Source organism: Parasteatoda tepidariorum, chromosome 2 (genome assembly GCF_982258835.1).
Source record: "Parasteatoda tepidariorum strain Cologne lab strain chromosome 2, Ptep-v5.0, whole genome shotgun sequence".
Classification (NCBI taxonomy): Eukaryota; Metazoa; Arthropoda; class Arachnida; order Araneae; family Theridiidae; genus Parasteatoda; species Parasteatoda tepidariorum.
The window spans coordinates 28,504,408-28,523,604 of NC_141756.1; the positions used below are offsets into that span (position 1 = coordinate 28,504,408).

Below are 19,197 nucleotides of genomic sequence, written 5' to 3' on the forward strand. Positions count from 1 at the left end.
CAAGAGTTATGTACTGTGTTTTTGTACAGCATGTTTTGTGTTGAGATACAGTAAAAAAAATTTTTAGTGCAAGGCTTATGTATCATGCTTTTTAACTTTGTAATGAACCCGTCGCAAAGCATAAGTTAATTTAACAATAAATTAATATAAAGAATAAATCTTTTTATTTATTATATATATATATATATATATATATATATATATATATATATATATATATATATATATATATATATATATATATATATATATATATATATATATATATATATATATATATATATATATATATATATATATATATATATATATATATATATATATATGTATATATATATATATATAATAAATAAAAAGATACAAGAAAACACAAAGAAAGTTAAGAAAAACAATAAGTTTCATTTATTGCGCTTAAGCTGCAAGTAAACAGAACCCATTAGATAAGTTCAAAATGAAGAATAAAACAAAGAAAAATTAAAGACATATGAAAAAAGGGGGAAACAATAAGTAAAAAAATAACAAACAACAATTAAAAAAAAGAAAAGAAAAAAGGATGAAATTTTATTTAAAAAACCGGACAAAAACGGGAAAAAAAAGAAAGATATAATCTTTTCATCAGCCCACACGATTATATCCGTAAAGGAATGGCTGCAAATTCCAATGAACTTTGTTCAAGACCTTTACTTGTCAATCCCACGTCGAATGCAAGCCGTCATTCAGGCCAAAGGTGGCCCAACTCCTTATTAATAAAATATTTTCATTTTTTCACAGGTGCTCCTATTATTTTGTCCTATACCTGTATATATATATATTACAGTCAGGGGGAAAGAAAGAAAAAAGGAAAATTTTGAAGAGAAGAAAAATAAAAATGACTAAGTGCTTTCTAATATTGTATTAATACAGTCAAAGCAAATGCATCAATACAATAATGTGAGGAGCAACAAAAGTGAGGAGGGAGAAAGAGAAGAAATCGATTCGAAAATAGCGTTTTATCAAGTAAAAATTAAAAAAAAAATAAAGAATAATACAAAATAAAACCCAAATGGGAACATACAGGAACATATAAAGTGAGAAGGTAGAATGCATGTCTCTATTTTTTAAAATTTTAATCAATTTTATTATTTACATATTTTTTTCTCTCTTCTCTTTAAAAATGTTCTTCTTTTTATATTTTTTTCCTCTTTTCTTTGAATTTTTATCTAATGTTGGGTTCGACTTACTTGAAGCTTAAGCGCAATTAATGAAAAATATTAAATTCTTATATTTTAAAAAGTTTTAATTATTAATAATTTTTCCTTTTCTATTAAAAAATTTTCCCTTGTTTTTTTTTTTTTTTTTTTTTTTTTGTATTTTTAACTTATTTTATCGGAGCAGTTCTTAATTTTCTTTGTTTTTCTCCCTTTTCTTTATTTTTTAGTCTTTCGATTATGTAATACATACTATAATTGAAACATTAAAAAATAATTTAAAAATTCTCATACAACAATATTTTTCTGCTTTTTGAATTTCTATATGACGTCGAATTATTAAAATTCCCTTAACATTTTCCTTTTAATCGCCAATTCGACGAAAACATTGTATAATTTAGGAAAAGTAACCGCTGATCAACTGATAGTAAAATTCACATATTAATCCTTTCAGTCCACAGTTCTTTTTTCGAGAACAAAAAAGAAAAATCTCTGCCATATCTGATTAAGAAATCTTAATGAGCTGGTAGAAAGAGAACAATGAGATTGCGAGCCATCGACCGCATATTCGCGTGTGGAGCATCGATTCGCTGCGGAGAAATATTAATGAGCTTTACTTATGCGCGCGCATCTACTTTTCGACGTCATCCTATCCCTTTCGTCATTTGCAACCTCTGGATGCCCAAGAAACCAATCCCAGTCAAGACGAGAGCTTCCCTGCTCTTATTCGGCTTCCCAGACATATTCATTTTTGAGAATCCCCTACACTTTTCCCCTTTTCCCTACAGATATTCTGCATCTCTGTTGCCATTCGCTAGTAGGTAATTCGCTAGGTTAAAAAGTTGATTTAGTTTTTTAGAATAAAAAATTGTTTTTACGTTTATGGGTTTTCACCATGTCATTAACCTTTATTTGTATTCGGTCAAGACTGTTGAGATTTTTTTTGTCACGCAATTAGAATTACTGATAATTATGATATATTTTAAACCACCTTTGGAAGATACGATTAATAATTTTACGTAGCGCTAATTTAATTAAGATTTCTGCTAGATGAACTCAGGTATAAGTAGCACATTAATAAATAGTTTGTCGACCAATTTTTAGAAAAAGGCAAAATACTGATTGTAAGAAAATTTAATTCAAAAAAGGTAGTAATATGATTTAATTTTTAAATTACGTTAATTCAATGATATTAATAAATTGTGATAACAATAACTAAAACATTTGACTTTTTAATTATAAATTTTCTATTCTTAAATTTTATTTATGTATTTTATTTTATAATCTGGATGATAATTTTCATCAAAACATTATAAATAAATGTTAGGCCTCTTGCACAGTTTATAAATGATGATTTTGACATAAAATGTCCTCAGTGGTAGACGGATCATGGCTAAGAGATCCTTTGCCGCCAGATTAGCCGTTGGAGATTTTTCTGGTTTTCTTCTTCCTGTAACAAAAATGCTGGTTAGTTCCATAAATAAGACCGCCAATGATGCAAAATTTTTCAAATGCTTGATCCAGGAGTTCTCTTGTCTTTTGGATTAGTTTCAAAATTACAAGGCTATGGAGTTGAGCATTGGTAGTTGTAATTTCAAAATTCAGTCGGTTGTTTAACTATGGTTATATAGTAAAATAATGAGAAATAAACTTTAAAATTACTTGCTTTTTATCGTGCACTGTTAGAAATTTCTCTAAAAAAATGGTTAAATAACAATTTATTTAATTGTTATTTTACTACATTCAAACAAAACAGTCAAGTAACCATAAATAAGATAGTATTCAAACAATAAATTGTTAGAAAAACTGTTTATTAACTGCGTTCACCTATTACAGTTAAGCAGCCAGAATTTTATTGCAGCGACTAAACCCACCTACTTATTATAACCGAAAAGGTTAATCTGTTAATCTCATGATGGCTGATAGAACAGGGATTCGTGTCCCAGCGTTGACACCACAATATATTTTCCATTCCCTTCAGCACAGTTGGAGGGCTTTCAGTGTCGTGTACTCCTCAATTTGTGACCCTGGGCTGTTAGAATATGATACTCTCATTCACGTATTGGTGGTAGCACTATAAATCTGCTAAACTATCTTCAAAGTCCAGTTAAATTTGAATTTTACGGTTTTGAAACCATGCTAGTTGTAAATGTTATATAGTATGGTTTTGTAATCATCGTTTCTTATCCATAAGAAGGTTGTAGAAGGTTGTAGAAGGTTTCAAGACCGTAAAGGTAAAAAATGCCCTTTACTGTAAACTTTACGGTTAACTGAATGAACAAACTGCTGCCGGTTATTTTACCACAATTTTAGAATGAAAATTTTTTACTGTGTGTTTATAAGTCGAAAAGTATTATTAAGTAGAAATTAATTAACACTCCGTATTTTTAACTCTTTCTTGTGCACTGTAGCCAGTCTGGTAACACTAATACAACAAATATTACAAACTGCTAGAAATGTAAAACTAATTGCTTTTAAATGTTTATCAAAGACTATTCTTTAAACAACTAAAGAGCTAAAGTATGTCGGTTGCTGCCTAAGTTTGCACTTCGAAAATTTTTGATCGAAATTTGTTGTTCCGAAAAGGGATGCAAATGTGACTTATTCATTTTTATATTGTCCAAGGGCTTAGACAATATAATAATGAATAATTCACCTTTCTAAATCATTCAGGTTTTTTATTTAAGGAAGAAGCAAAAAATTCTATTCTTTAAAAATAAAAAAAGTTTTTTTCTTCTTGTTTAGTGCATATTTTAACAAATGATTATTAGCGTTAATATTCTCATAATTGCTATTACTTTTTTTTTTAAATTTTCAACTGCTATCCTTTTATTAACTCTTAATAAACAAAAAATTATGTGTAATACGCAAATGCGAGTTAGTTTCAGTACTAGTACCTAGAAGTATCTCTTGGGTTGGATTCAAAAATACAATAATATGGAGTTGCACACTGTGAACTGCCTCTACTGTACGTGTCGAATGTTCATTGATTAGCGGATATCAATGAAGGTGATGAAATAAATTGAAATCAAATATACTGAAAAAAATTAAAGCTAATAAATTGCTAAACTATTTACTAATAAACTATAAATTAAAGTACATTGGAAGGGAAAAAAATGGCGAAAGAGTTGCCCAATAATTGCAGCAGGAGAACTTTCTGCGAATATCTTTGCCTGAAAACCTAAAATTTTGGGAGAAAAAAACGAAGAACTTGTGAATGAGAAAATGAAAAGTCAGGTTCTAATAAGTTTCAAAAGTGTTGAAATTTCAACAACTAGGTCCCGCAGAAGACACGGTTCCCCGCAGATCACCGAGGTCAAGCATCACTGGCTGCGGTCAGTCTGCGTAGGGACCGAGGGTGTGCGGTAGTGGTCCTTGTTAAACAGCTCTACCGTGAAGTGCTTGACTTCGCGTGCAGGTCGTCGGGCTGCCGACGCGGGGCTGCCATCCCCTCTGCAGAGGATCAAAATTGTGATGGCATGTCTTCGGATCATACTCAGGGATGTTTCCCTGGTCTTCGCCAATAGCCCTTTGTGCAGCTCTTCTGCGACGTAAATGAACTACAACAACTACAACAATTCAACAAATTGTCTGGTAAAATAATAATTTAAGTGCCATTGCCGTGGTAGCCCAGCGGTTAGAGCTTCGGACTCCGGCCAGAAAGATAGAGGTTCGATACTCACAGCCGCTGAAATCGACCGATTACATGCTATGTACGTAAGATCACCAGCGCCTTAAAAACTTGTAGCAGAGTTTCTGAAAGAGCATGAGAACTCTTTGCCTTTTTTTAAAAAAAATTATTTTTGTCAGCCAATCTCTACGAGGGATCTCTATTCTAAGAATATTAATTTCGAAGGATAAAGCAGTTAGTTTTCAAATATTCGTATAGAAAATTTTCTACCAGTCTTTCTTCTTCTTCTTTTTTTTTTTTTAAATTTCTTGAACACGCAGGTCAGCTTAGATATTCGTCCTCACGAAGTCCTGGGGTCGGTCGCAAAGAAGTATTTTATTTTATAATCGTTGTTGAACAGCCGATCCAATTTTTCCGTTTCCCCACTACTAATGTTCAACTCCATAACCTTGTAATTTTGAGCCCAATCCAGAAGATAGGGGTACTCCTGGATCAAGTATTGAGAGAAATTTGCCTTCGTGGAGGACTTTTTGATGGAACTAACACGCATTTATGTTACATGGAGAGGAAAACCATTAAAACCTCCCACGGTTAGCTTGATGGCAAGGGGAATCTAACCCATGATCCGTCTACCACTGAGAATATTTTACGTCAGCACTGTGGTCGGTGCTAGCTGGATGCAGAATTCGCATCGACCAACCATCGCTGGGATTCGAACCCGGTTCACCTCATTGGAAGCCCCGAGCCATTATGCCTCGCAGAGAAGTATACTATATACAGGAAACTAGAGAAAATTTCCTTTCCCTTCAGATATCAGATTGTGGAAGTGGTCTCATGACTGAGTGTTGATGTCATTTATCTGGGAGGGGTTCTGAGCTAAGCCGCACTTTCACCCTAGCAGTGTGTCCTTGTCAAGCAAAGCGCGCTCCTTCTTAACCTAATTTGTTAAGCTTGGCTTGTGCTAGTGTCATTAGAAACACAACATTTCTTTCTTATTTAGCAGTAAGTATATAGTATGGTTCAAGGTATATCCAAAAATACTCGTTTTTTCACAATATTTGTTATTAGTAGATAGTATATACATTAGTAAGTGTGAACGATGGTTTTCTTTTACTGCAACCAACCTGCTTTGTTTTAGGCAGTACTTTTCCCGAAAAAAATGGCCGAAGCATAAATGATCCTTCTTTTTCCTGACGAGGTATGTGGGTGGACTGTCCAGGCGGAAATATTTAAGAGGACCACTCATTGTCAGGGGAGTCATGGTTGGTTGAAGACCGGAATGAATCACGTAAAGTGGTGGTGGCCAGCAGCAGCGTCAAACTAATCGCAATGATCGCCTCCACTGAATCACGCCGTTCACGCGTTTAATAGGCATCTATCACACATTTAAAAAAAAAAAAAAGCGCACACCACTTGTTTAGAAAACAATAGGCACTAAAATCACTCAACAACGAACAAAGCGTGTTGAATTGCCAATGGAATACCACGTTTCCGAGAAAAGAAATTTAGATATCGGTATAAAAAGAAATTTTTAATTATTTATCCCTAACAAATAAACATATAAAAATAAAAAAAAATATATATAATAAAAAAAATTAATAAAACGAATAAAAATTCGAAATTTGTGTCTTTAATTGAAAAATTTTGGCCTGAAATTGTTAGAACAACAAGGATTGCTGTGTCCTTATTAACAATAAAAAAAAAATTGCAAATATAATGAAATAAAGAATATGCGTGTATATCGTAATACGGGTATACCCGTAAGCTTTTAAAATACAACAATCAACGTGAAATTACACGAGAACTACGCGAAATCATTTTTTAAAAGTAGTCACGATTTGAAGTAAGTTTTCAGATTGCACCACATGGCGACTGTTAACACAGCTGTTCTTATTTATTTACTTACCAAACTTCACAATCATAATACGTTATTATATAATCTATATATATATATTTCTCTTACACGGCGACAAAAAAAAGCCTCATTGCAACTCCCGAATGGCAACGCTAGAAAATCGACCGATGATTGCTACTAAAAATGTCACATGCCAAATCTAGCTGAGGTGGCTCAACATATAGCGCTTTTTAAAACGGAAACTGAAATAACCTTAAGCTAGGCAGAAGTGAGTATTCTTTGTCGATAGATCTTTATTTTAGTATTTTGTCGAAAGAGCTTTTTTTCACGAATTCATTTGATATTACGAATTTATTTGACGATTTTTGATTTATATCACGAATTTATTTGTTTTATTATTGTTATTAGTTATTCATTGAAAAATGAGTCTCAGTCGTGCTGTTACGCTTTAAGATTTTATACTATAGCACATTTCTAATAGGTTTAACGAATTACATGTCATTTATTTGGATTTAAATTTATTTTAATGAGTTAGTATTTACTAAAAAGATGTAATTTTTTTTAATGCTTTTATATGGATTTGAATGATTGCTTCGAATTCTTAGAATTTTGTGTATTTGCAATGTACCGAAGTTAGTAGCGAGCAAAGCGAGCTTGGTTTACGAAGCAAACCATATAAGACTGCGTAGCAATTTTCGGGGATTGGCGAGCGTTAGCGAGCAGGGGGCGCAGCTCGCTAGTACTCATGAAATAATTGAACAAATAAGGAAATACAAAGGGAAAGAAGAAAAGGATAGTTTTTATTGAAACTCAGGAAAGTTTTTCTTTAATTCATTTGAAAATTGTGAACAAATCCTCATAAACATTCCTAATAATTTGAAGGTTGAATTACACACTTAAGAGAAACTATCCCAACAAACGAGCGCTGGTACCAATGGGATAATATCAGGTTGTTGCAAAAGTTAGTACTCGATTTAAAACCTAATAAAGTTCAACACATTATTAATGGTAACAAAACATACAGAAGTAATTTTTTCGTCGATTTTTTTTTCCAATGATCTTTTATTTGATCTCTAGCCACATGATTCTATTTTTCCCATGGCAGCTAAAACAAATATCAAACGATTTTCTCAAATGCTCCTGCCCTCCACTTTTTCCATAAAGGTATTTCCTTGCAGCACTACAACACTACGAAAAGTTGTAAGTTTGCAACAAAAAAGTTGGAATGGGAATTAAAAAGTTTTGGGGTATTTTTAAAGAATAAGAACCATCTAATAGATAATTTAAGTGCAAGCGTTTTCCTTTTATGATCTTTTTTTTTTTCTCCATGGGATAATAATATCGCAACTACAGGCTTTTCTGCAGCAACTACAGAAGTTTATTTTGTTCCCTTTCGTTTGATTTTGCCGTTATTAATGAAGAGTGATTAAGAGGAGGAGGACATGGCTAAAAATTTTCCTGAAAATGAAATAAACTAATAATGAAAATTAACAGTGAACTTGCTTAAATGATAGTTAAAGAAATGAAACGAAAAGAAACTTCTGTGCTGTTAGCAAAATAAAATAATAAATATATAAAATAAAGAAAAAAATGATCAGGACATTAAAAGGTGAAACTCTTCACACGCGACAATTTTGATTATTCATAGCTCCATCTAGAAAAAAAAAATCCACCTCATCTGATCATAGAATTCGCCAAGCTCACGAGTCATAAACTTTACTTTTAAACTTTAAAGCAAAGTAATATCTTTTTTTTGTTGAAAAATGTTGATTTTTAAGTAAGTACAACTTAATAGTTTAACATAGAATTCTAGTTAATTCGGAAACAGTGGTTTTGAATGTCAAAAATACTGACCAATTGCAACTTTTATGTTCCTATTGAGCATACTGGCCGGAGTAAGTGACGCTAGCTTTTTTTTCCTCAAATCCCCATGTATTATGATATTGAATTTAGATGATGCTGTAAATCAGCCTTCCGTTCTGTTATTCGTCTATAAAATCGTATCAATTATAGAATTGTGCATCTTCCTTTAAGTTGACGACACGAGGTCGTAAGAGGGACGACAGTTTATGAAGGAGTGCGACATGTTTTATTAAATAAAGGCACGTTATTTAAAACATACAAGAAATGCGTCGTTTCATTTGCAACAAATTCAATATGAAGTTAACAAATGTACTGCAAGATCAATGTCAGATCTAAGACCAGGACAGGGGCATCGTGGCTTTCCTGGCAACTCAGTAATATAAGACCAACAAACGTACTCTAAGGCCAGGAGATATCAGCCGCATTACTTTCTGTTCTAATTTAATACCCTTGTCCAATCATGTCATCAGGACATGGACATTGGCCGGTCCATGTTGGTCGCAGAATGCAATTCATCCCGGCGGGAGAGGACATAACATTATTGAAAGTTTGGCGTGTGCTGACCCAAAGATAGAAAGAAATCCTCTAGTGTCTGAATCACGCAAACTTACGTTGTCCCCTCTGTTGACGTAAGGACCCAATGCCATTGTTGACCTTATCAACTAAAAGCGTTCTATTATTTATTTTATTTCTATCTTCTGGATGGCAGCACACTCAGTTGTATCACGCGACCAAATAAAAAGTGAGGCCGATGTGTTTGAGAGAAGAATTAGATTAAAAATTCAGAATAAACTTTTCTTTCCCCTTGAATACACTTATTTCTTCATTTTGTAAAGGTCTTTTTTCTCATCGTTTGCTCCACCCCCTTTTCGAACTTTCGTGTTGGAAATGAAAGTCGGCTTTCGCAATTTGTTTAGAGAACTGCGTTCTATTTTCGGTATAATTTATTTTTTTCCCGTCTTTTGATAAACAAAATCATTAATTATTCAAATCTACGTCAGAAATCTACTTTTTTATTACTTGGTAAATATTAAGTAAAGCATTATTTGAATCATTGAAAAAAAACCAGAATCACATATGTGTTGAAGGTCAAATGCATAAATTCATTTTTAAAGGGATATTACACAATGATTATCTAGGGTCAGCGTCGTAAAAATAATCATATTCGGTGAACGAATTAAAATCGTGAATTTAAATGTTTTAACCATGTATGCTGCACATTAATAGTACATTATAAGTCAGAGAATATTTTTTGTCGAATTATTCTGTAGCTGTTATATCTGTTATTCTCTACTGTTTTTTATCCCAGGTGTGAGCCTAAGATTTGTTAAATTTTTAGATGACTTCATCTTTTAACTTTCAATTAAAAAATATTCAGAAATATTTTTATTTTATTTTATATTTTATAACCATCGTTGAACAGCCGACCTAATAATTTGGGTTTACGACTATTAATGCTCAGCACTGTAGCCTCGTAATTTTGAACCCAATCCAAAAGACAAGGGAACTCCTGAATCAGGTAGTGGGAGAAATTTGCTTTCGTGGAGGACTTTTTGATGGAATTTACCCACATTTACGTTACATGGAGAGAAAAATCAGCAAAACCTCCCACGGTTAGCGTGACGGCGAGGTAACTTTAACCCATAATCCGTCTACCACTAAGGATATTTTACGTCAGCACTGTAGTCAGTGTGAGCCGGATGCTGAGTTCGTCTCGACAAGCCATCGCTGGGTTTCGAATCCGGCTCACCTCAATGGAAGGAAACGCTCTATCTCTTGAGTCATCATGGAATATTATTATAATATATTAGCAGGAATATTATCGTAATTTCGCAAAAATTCTTTTATTATTGGTAAGAGTTAAGTGAGACAGGTGACAGTCATGTCCCACGGTAGACGGAAGTAGTCACTTCTTCAGACAAAGTTTCTTGGGGAGCGGAGTTACGAGCGATGCTTCGTAAGAAGTAATGAAAAACGATTTTGCAAGAATGGATGAATTATTTAAATTAAAAAAAAAAGAGTTGGTAGTAAGATTTCTGAAGAAAGCCATCCTAAAATAATCTTTCGCTATAGTAAATTATAGCAGCTCCCACACAACACTGTAAAAACTGTGCTGACCGAACCGAATCCCCAATCCGAATTTGGTGTTAAAAAATTTTGTTACAGAATACTTTACTTTAAATTAATATCGAATCGAGCGTTTATACACAATTTAAAGGTGTAGTTAAATATACACACCAATAATGGAGATAGCTTACATCAAGCTCAGAGGCCTTATACATAAAGTAATTTAGCCAATATAAACTTGCCCTCGTAAGCTGTCAGATCACAAAGAATAATTGTTTACAGTCGAGCACAAGAAGATGCAATGTTTGCTGTCATTTACGAACGCTGCCAAACATTTTACAGTAACAGAAGTTAGCTGTAACAAACACTAACTTCTAGATACTATACTGGTAAGTAGATAGAATATCAAATAACAACGTTTTAATTCCTTTTTTAATACTCTGATTATAATAATCTTTAGGAATCTTTTTTTTGTGTGATAAAAGCTTTTTACCGCTGAAACTCTTCTTTGGAAAATTTTTTTATCTTCCACCCCTACTCCGAATTTGACAAGCCAAATTAAAAATTTTTCTATGTTCAATTTTTTGTTACATTTCACTTTTGTTACATTTTTTTTTTTTTTTTTTTTTCATTTTAAGAAAATTTCGAAAACATCACTGTGAGAATTTTAGTGACTGTGACATCACTTCCCTCTGTGATTAGATGTCTGTATTGTGACATCACTGTTTTTATTTCACATCAGAAATGGAGGCAACTATTTTACAACTTAAAATAAATAAAGTTTGTTAATCAAGCATACACACAGCGTATAGAGAATACTAAGATAAATTAACAAAACAGAAGCACATAGAAGCAGAGTTTTATAAAATCATGCAATACAATTGACTGATATTCAAAAAATAAAATGTAATTATCCTTATTACGCAACATGCATGCATTATGAATAGGCGAATATAAAATTACGTACATTATATTACGTACATGTTGGCATTATGAACTATACATACGTTACGAACATATATGGCAACGTTATTTTTAAAAAGTAACGAGTAAAAGTACAAGTATTTTTAAAAAAAGTAGCGAGTAAAAAGTAAAAAGTACTTATTTTAAAAAGTAACGAGTAAAAAGTACAAGTAAAAGTACAAGTACTAAACAAAAAAAGTAACGATTCAAAAGTACATTTCTAGGAAATCGAAAATTCAAAGTAACCTAAAATTTTACTGAATAATATTCTTACGTTCTTCAATGTTTTTGCAAAATTGTTGTTATTTATTTAATTATTTTTAATTTTGAAAGCTATGGACATTAATTTATTTTTAAATTTGGAAGAATATTATAATATAATTTTATAATATAATCGTATAATATAATTTTAAAATCAAGTATAATTTTAATATCAAACTTTTTGTGGATTTGCACGAAAAAGAAATTTTGTCTATTGATTTTAATTTTTAGCTTATTATTTTTATTTATTTAAATTACCATTAATTTAAAATTGTTTCACTCTTTAGTAACGCGTTTTAAAAACATAAACAAAGCAAACACGGGGTTTCAGATAGCTTTGTGATCTTTGAGCTAGTAAAAAATAATTGAATGTGCAGTATAAGTTGAAACAGAAGGTATTTAAACACGAAGTTAGCTGTGAATGCATATATATTGCATTCACAGTTTTTTTTTTTTTTTTTTTTTTTTTTTTTTTTTAAATTTTAGAAAGCTTACCGAGTTTTAGAAAAAAGTAACGATTTCATTCGATATTTCCGTTACAAATACTTTTACTTTTTCCCTAAAAAAGTAACGAAAGTACAAGTAAAATTACTACATTTAAAAAGTAACGAAGTACAAGTAAAAGTACGTACTTTTTACTTGTACCGGCGGTACAAGTAACGAAAGTAAAAGTACTGCCATGTATGGTTATGAATAGGTCGCTGAAGATGTTTAGCAGCAGGGAAGAGAAAAACAAATTTACGCCATCTCGCACTCAATTTTAAACAATACATGGCAAAACTGACTATGTCCAAAGTATGCCGAAATTGGTGTTTTCAAAAGCGAAAATAATTCACAAATGCTGCGATTGAGCGGAGCTTGGCTTACAAATTGTCCATATTGGTGTTTTGATTTGACTCTTGACAGTAGTATATGACAGTTTAATTTAGAGTTATCTAGAAATAAAGATGTTTCTTAAGTATATACGTTATAACACGGAAAAAAGTTTTCATCGCTAACTCTCTTTCGCGCCCATAATAAAATTAAAGTGTGGAAAACGATGAATTCAGAAAAACCATGGAGTTTCCAATATTAAAGAGCAAATATTAAAAACATCAAAATGAAAACAAATTCTGAGAGTGAAATTAAGGAATACGCGATGAAGCTCTCTTTCAATAATTTGCTTGCATTTTGATATTTTAAAATTTTTTTTTCGGTAATTGAAACTTCATGATTTACTCTAGTTTTGCCTGAACTCATTTTTTTCTTTTTTAAATTAGTTCTGGAATTGAAAGATAATTTGTGATGAAAAGTTTCTCGCCTGGTATAGCGTCCTCTTAACACAATCCTTTGGATTGTTCAACTCTAAATTTGATAATACACTATACCACAGTTTTCACAGTGCAAAAAAATTTATTATTTTGCGTAAATCTTCCCTTCCAATTCAGGTGCTTACGTAATTTTTGAATGATCCCCAAAAAAGTTCTCTTGAAAAAAAACGAGATCAATTTAAATTAAATTTCAGCATAATACTTATAGACTAAAAGATTTTCATAAATAAATATTGGAATCGCTAAAAACAGTAATCTGGAGTTTGCATAAAATAAACGTATTTCATAAAAGGTCTTAAATTATTTTACTAAATAGCCCTGATGAATATTCCCTGATGTAAATAATAAAAGCGATTTTTTAATCGTGATGATAACGTTATCATAAATTTCATATATGATATAATTTAATCGTGCAAAATTGTCTACTGGTTAAACAACCTTTTCACAATTTTGCAGCGATTCTTCATATTTCGAATATTATATAGAGACATCATACCATTTGGTGTGCATATTAAAACATGATTCTCAACATGAATCTAATAATGTTATGAAGAATAGATTATATTACCCGTAACCGCAAAAGAACATCTGCCCTTCCCCACAATTAACTTTTCCTAATAACCGATGCGGCAAAATACCGTCTAATATAAATTATAATCATCCCTCACGGAAATATGGTCACTGTTCTGGAGAGAGAACTCAGTTCTTTTTATTAAAAAATATTACGTTCGTATATCAGTCACGTGTACTATTCGAATTAAAGTAACGCTATTATATGCAGTTGCATGTCATATAACTAGTACACAATTACGGCGTGTGTTGAGAAGGGGGCGAGGAATACCCCCTCCCTCTTTTGTCATTCATCGTGACAGATGTGGGGGTAATAACTTAAATTTTAACATTTCCATTAAAGCACAGATGAATGCTGTCTTTAACTTGTGAATGAAATTATCACAATAGGAAATTATTAGTATAACCAATATGCAATAATTGTATAATTTAATGATATAATTAATTTTAACGATTAGTATTCCTTAAAACAATTTTTCATTTTTCCTACCAAAAAAAGTATATATATATATATATATATATATATATATATATATATATATATATATAATTTTTTTTAAATCAGTTTGTTATTTTTTCAATTATTATTCCCCCCCCCTTTTTTTTTTCTTCATATGTCTATAATTTTTCTTTGTTTCATCTTCATTTTGAACTTATATTACGATACAAGTTTTTAATTCTCTCAAAATTTGTCACCTGAACTAAGAAAAAAGAAAAAAACAGGAATCAAGTTTCTTTTTTTATATCTTTATTTTTTATTTACTTATTTACAAAGTGACTAACAGAAGTCGTTAGAAGCCACTGGATCGGAAAATCGCGAATGGGAGCGATAAAACTTGGTGTATTGCTAGTTCCAAGCACGGTGATGATCGATCAGATTGGTTATTCGTTTGTTTCGTGCTTCCGATAAATCTACCCGATCTATCCAGCGATGAAATAACTTAAATTTACAAGAAATACCTGCGTACACATATTTACAAAAGCAACCATTTTATTTTCGTAGAACACATCTAGCACAACATTCTTTCTGTTGCCACTCACACTTTTCATATATACACAGGCTAAAAAATCGTTTTAGTTAATATTTACACTTTAAATGAATGACGTCATCTTATGAGAGTGACGTAACACTCCCACCTTTTGATTATGTGTATTCCAATAATCAAAATAACAAAAAATCTAATATAAATTTAAAATTATGTGCCCAAATATCTTGATGGTATCTTAACAGTTCGGCCACTTCTTGTGGTAACGATGTTTCGTAAGGTACTTGAGAAATTATTATGCTTGTCTCCTTTATTTGAAGTTGCGCTTTCGTTTGGAGTTGAACCTTCATTTGGTGTCGAACGTATTTCCAGCGGCTAAATCCGCTGCACTGGCCTCAACAACTCGGTATGTGCTGTTTTAAGTCGAGCCACGCGTATCCTTTTATCTTTACCAGGATAGACGGCAATAACTTTAGCCATCGGCCAGTGTAATCTTTTCTTTAAGTCATCTTCGATTAACACAATCTCGCCAACCTTTAGATCATAATAGTTATTCTTCTTGCGCGGTTGAAGGAGTGTCGCTAGGTATTCGCGGCGAAATCTTCTTCTCAACTGTTCTCTTAACGTCTGTTGATACCTATAGCGTTTTTTAAGATCTATTGTATCCATCTGATCTAAATCAGGTACTCCCACCGTCGAGATCTCTTGTAAAAACATGGACGGAGAAAGAGGTATTAAGTCATCCAGATCTTCTGAGAGGTATGTGAGAGGTCTTGAATTGATAACGGAGTCGCAGTCACACAGAACACTAATCATTTCTTCGTATGAAAGGCATGCTTTCCCCAAAATTTTTCGAAGAATATTTTTTACCAATTTCACCATAATCTCCCAAAAGCCTCCCCACCAGGGAGCAGACGGTGGATTAAATTTCCATTCAATTTTGTATACTGATGTTTCAGCTTCAATTGACTTCCAATCTAAGGACTGAAGTAGATTCTCAGCTCCTATAAAATTACTCCCGTTGTCACAATAGATGATGTGAGGTCTTCCTCGGCGAGCAATGAATCTTCGTAAACTCAAAAGGAACGCCTTAGTTGAAAGTGACTGCACCAGTTCAAGATGTATTGATCGATAAACGGCACATGTGTAGATGACAAGCCAACTTTTCACACCTTCCTTTAAATAAAGAGGTCCGGCAAGATCTATCCCGACCACTTCAAAAACAGAAGCTTCTTTAACTCTGTCTTCAGGTAAACCTACGGGAACCGTTTTTATACTTCGTGCATTATATCGTTTGCATCTAATACAGGTTTTGAGGATGCGACGGACTGCTCGACGTCCATTAATAATCCAATAATTTTCTCTTAAATTGGACAGTAAAATTTGCAGTCCAGCATGTAAACATTTCAAATGCTTCTCTTTGATTAGCATATCAACCAACATAAGTTTTTCTGGAAGCAAAATAGGCAGTCTAAAATTCTCGGTCTCATTTCTCTCTGTCAATTTTGTTTTAATTCTATAGATTCCTTTTTCATCTTTGAAGACATTCAATGATTTTAAGCTTTTTATATAATCTGCAGTAAGTGCTTCATTTGAATAACTTTTATAAGTTTGATTTCTGCATTTTCTACTTCAGCCAGAGTTAGTCCACCCTTTTTCCTATCTTTTTCAGACAGTTTGCAATTTTCAAGGAATCTTAGAATCCATCCAACCATTCTGACATTTTTTGTGTAGCTTGAAAAATAAGAAAAAAACTGATTTGTTCCAAGCAAATTTTTACTTATGAGTATGGTTGTTCTTTTTTGTCAACTTTTTTGACAACTAAACTTATCCTTGATAAGTTTAGTTGTCATCGTTTTCAATCCTCTGCCCGCAATATCTCTGTTACTGAGCATATCGTTTACATCTTTCACCCAAGGAAGACTAATTTCATATCTACCATCTGGGTGTATTTTGACAGTTCTAGAAAAGTGTTCCGTTGCTAGAGCATCGTATTCTTCTGAAGTAATTGTCTCGCAAGGATCAGCTATACCAATTGTTTCCAATTCCCATAAGTCAGTAACCGAAGTATTTTGAATGAAAAGTGAAGTTGAGATAAGCCCAGTGGAACTATAAGTATGGTTTGGTTTTCCCATTACCGTCCAACCAAGGTACGTTTCCATTGCTACCAGTCCGCACTTTAATTGCATGGTTTGACCAGTGTATAGTTTTCCAATATAATCCGCTCCTATCAAAAGTTCGATTTGTTGAGAATCTTTACCTACATCAGAGATATGGATTCCTTTACTTCGTAATTCAGCTAACCAAGGACCATTTTTCAAACTTGGAATATAGCCACAGATTACCTGTTGGTCTAAAACTTGAATTTCGAACTTTTTATTTTTCTTCATATTTCTTATCCACAATGTATATTTTTATGTTCTTTTCTGGAACTAGCTCCACCAAAGACTACGTGTGTTAAAGTTTCATATTTGTTGGTCCTCCATCCCATTTCATTTATTGTTGATTTCAGGATGTACGACCGTTGAGATCCTGTATCACATAGTGCTCTAACAGTTTTGCGTTGTCCATTGGCTTCAATAACTACCATAAGGGTTTGCAATAAGACTTCAGGTTGACTTTGATTCGACAAAGTAGTATTTTCTTCAGCTGATGTATCCACAGCCTATGTCTGATTTATTTGGCTCAAGTCTGGGCACATTACAGGCCAATGTCTTTTGTTACAGACAATACATCGAATATTAGCCCTGCAGTGTTTCGAGCGATGTCCCACCTTCAGACATAAAAAACAGGCCTTCTGTTTCTTTATTATTTCCTGTTTCTCATCTAATGATAAATTCTTACCTTTGAAACAATTTTCTGAATTATGTTGTTTCACGCAAAAAATGCAGTTGCGTTTAAAATGTGGTGCTATTGGCCTATTCTCAGAGAGCAAATCATTTGCAGTAAAAACAGGAGTTGATATTTCGAAATCTTTGTCTCTTTTACGATGCGAAGAGTCATAATTTTTAAAACCAGTTTTCGCCATAGAAATACGTTCTTCGCCTTCGACTTCGGCTCTCAAAAATGTTAATAACTGCGATAATTTATTGCCATAGGAATCACTTGAATCATTTTCCTTAGTAATTACAGGATTTCTCAGCCACACTCTTAATAAATCCTCTGGAATACATGATTCCACAAGTGGAAACAACATTGCTGCGTATTTCTCTTTTGTTACGCCAATAGACTCCAGTGAACGCAGATATGACTCCAATTTATCGTAAAGTTGCATTATGTTCATCTTTGCTTTTGTGTTCATTACATTTTTCACCACTAAATTTAATAATTCTCTTACGTAATATTCGACGAGGAGTTCTTCCCGCCCAAATCTCGTTTTTAAACTTTCTACCACTTTGGCATAATTATCAGCAGACGGCGGATAACTGTCCACAATTTCCCTTGCTCTACTCCCGACAACCATGCATTGAATGAGATATTGGAATTTGTCCTCATCACTCATACATTCATCATCATGGATTCGACTAAATTGGCTCCAAAAACTTAACCAATCCTTGACTTCCCCACTAAATTTAACTAATTCTATTTTGGGAAGCTTTAATTTTGTCTTTTCAGCCGCCACAGACAAAGCGGTTTCGGGAAATGTGAGAAATTTTTCCAAATATATTTTCACTTCAATACGAATTGCATCAGTTTTTTCCTTGTACTCTTCAATTTTATCGTATTCTTCAGATAAGTTTTCTGATTTGGCGTCAACTAATAATTTATAGATTTCTTCATCTAATAATGCCAAATCGTTTGCAATACGTTCAAAAGATGAAAATTTAATTTCAATATCTTTACGAGTACTTTTATTTTCCTTACACATCGCCAATAACTGATTATAACGTTTTGTAAATGTTCCACGAACAGGAATTCGTTTGGCGATAAGAGAATCCATAATTACAGTCGCCAATTAATATTGCAAATGAAAACTAACCTTTAAAATCCGGGTCACCACAATGTTTCGTGCTTCCGATAAATCTACCCGATCTATCCAGCGATGAAATAACTTAAATTTACAAGAAATACCTGCGTACACATATTTACAAAAGCAACCATTTTATTTTCGTAGAACACATCTAGCACAACATTCTTTCTGTTGCCACTCACACTTTTCATATATACACAGGCTAAAAAATCGTTTTAGTTAATATTTACACTTTAAATGAATGACGTCATCTTATGAGAGTGACGTAACATCGTTAGCCATTGTTTTAAATACAACCTATAGACGATTCTAGCTTTGAAAATATTTCAAAGATAACATCAGCGATATATTCTAGCTTATAGCTCTATTTGATCAATAAAGTAGTTTTTTATACGTCTTTTAATACTGAGTTCTTTTTCTCGCTACGTCAGATAAGTTCAATGAACAACGATAACTTGGTAGCATGGAAGACTGCGTCACTAAATTTCTAAGGTTATCTGATAGTGTTTCTTTTGTGTATAAAAATAAAAACAA

At 32.5% G+C, this 19,197-nt stretch overlaps 2 protein-coding genes across 2 annotated transcripts; both read right to left on the bottom strand.

Moving 5' to 3' along the window:
* Positions 1–15,068: 15,068 nt before the first annotated feature.
* Positions 15,069–16,124, bottom strand: LOC147814886 (uncharacterized). The gene has a single exon (XM_087156527.1). The coding sequence runs from the start codon at positions 16,122–16,124 to the stop codon at positions 15,069–15,071; it is 1,056 nt and encodes a 351-aa protein (XP_087012653.1).
* Positions 16,125–17,358: 1,234 nt separating this feature from the next.
* LOC147814887 (uncharacterized) lies at positions 17,359–18,633 on the bottom strand. The gene is made up of 2 exons (XM_087156528.1): positions 18,558–18,633; positions 17,359–18,473 (listed from the first exon to the last, which is right to left on the bottom strand). The coding sequence occupies exons 1-2, from the start codon at positions 18,631–18,633 to the stop codon at positions 17,359–17,361; spliced, it is 1,191 nt and encodes a 396-aa protein (XP_087012654.1).
* Between the last annotated feature and the right edge of the window lie 564 nt (positions 18,634–19,197).

Excerpts from the sequence above, each read along its gene's own strand:
- LOC147814886 (XM_087156527.1), bottom strand. The coding sequence starts at position 16,124 with ATGCTAATCAAAGAGAAGCATTTGAAATGTTTACATGCTGGACTGCAA.
- LOC147814887 (XM_087156528.1), bottom strand. The coding sequence starts at position 18,633 with ATGGATTCTCTTATCGCCAAACGAATTCCTGTTCGTGGAACATTTACA. Across the intron at positions 18,474-18,557 it reads TAATCAGTTATTGGCGATGT|ATGAAGAAATCTATAAATTA; the intron begins GTAAGGAAAATA and ends TGGCATTATTAG.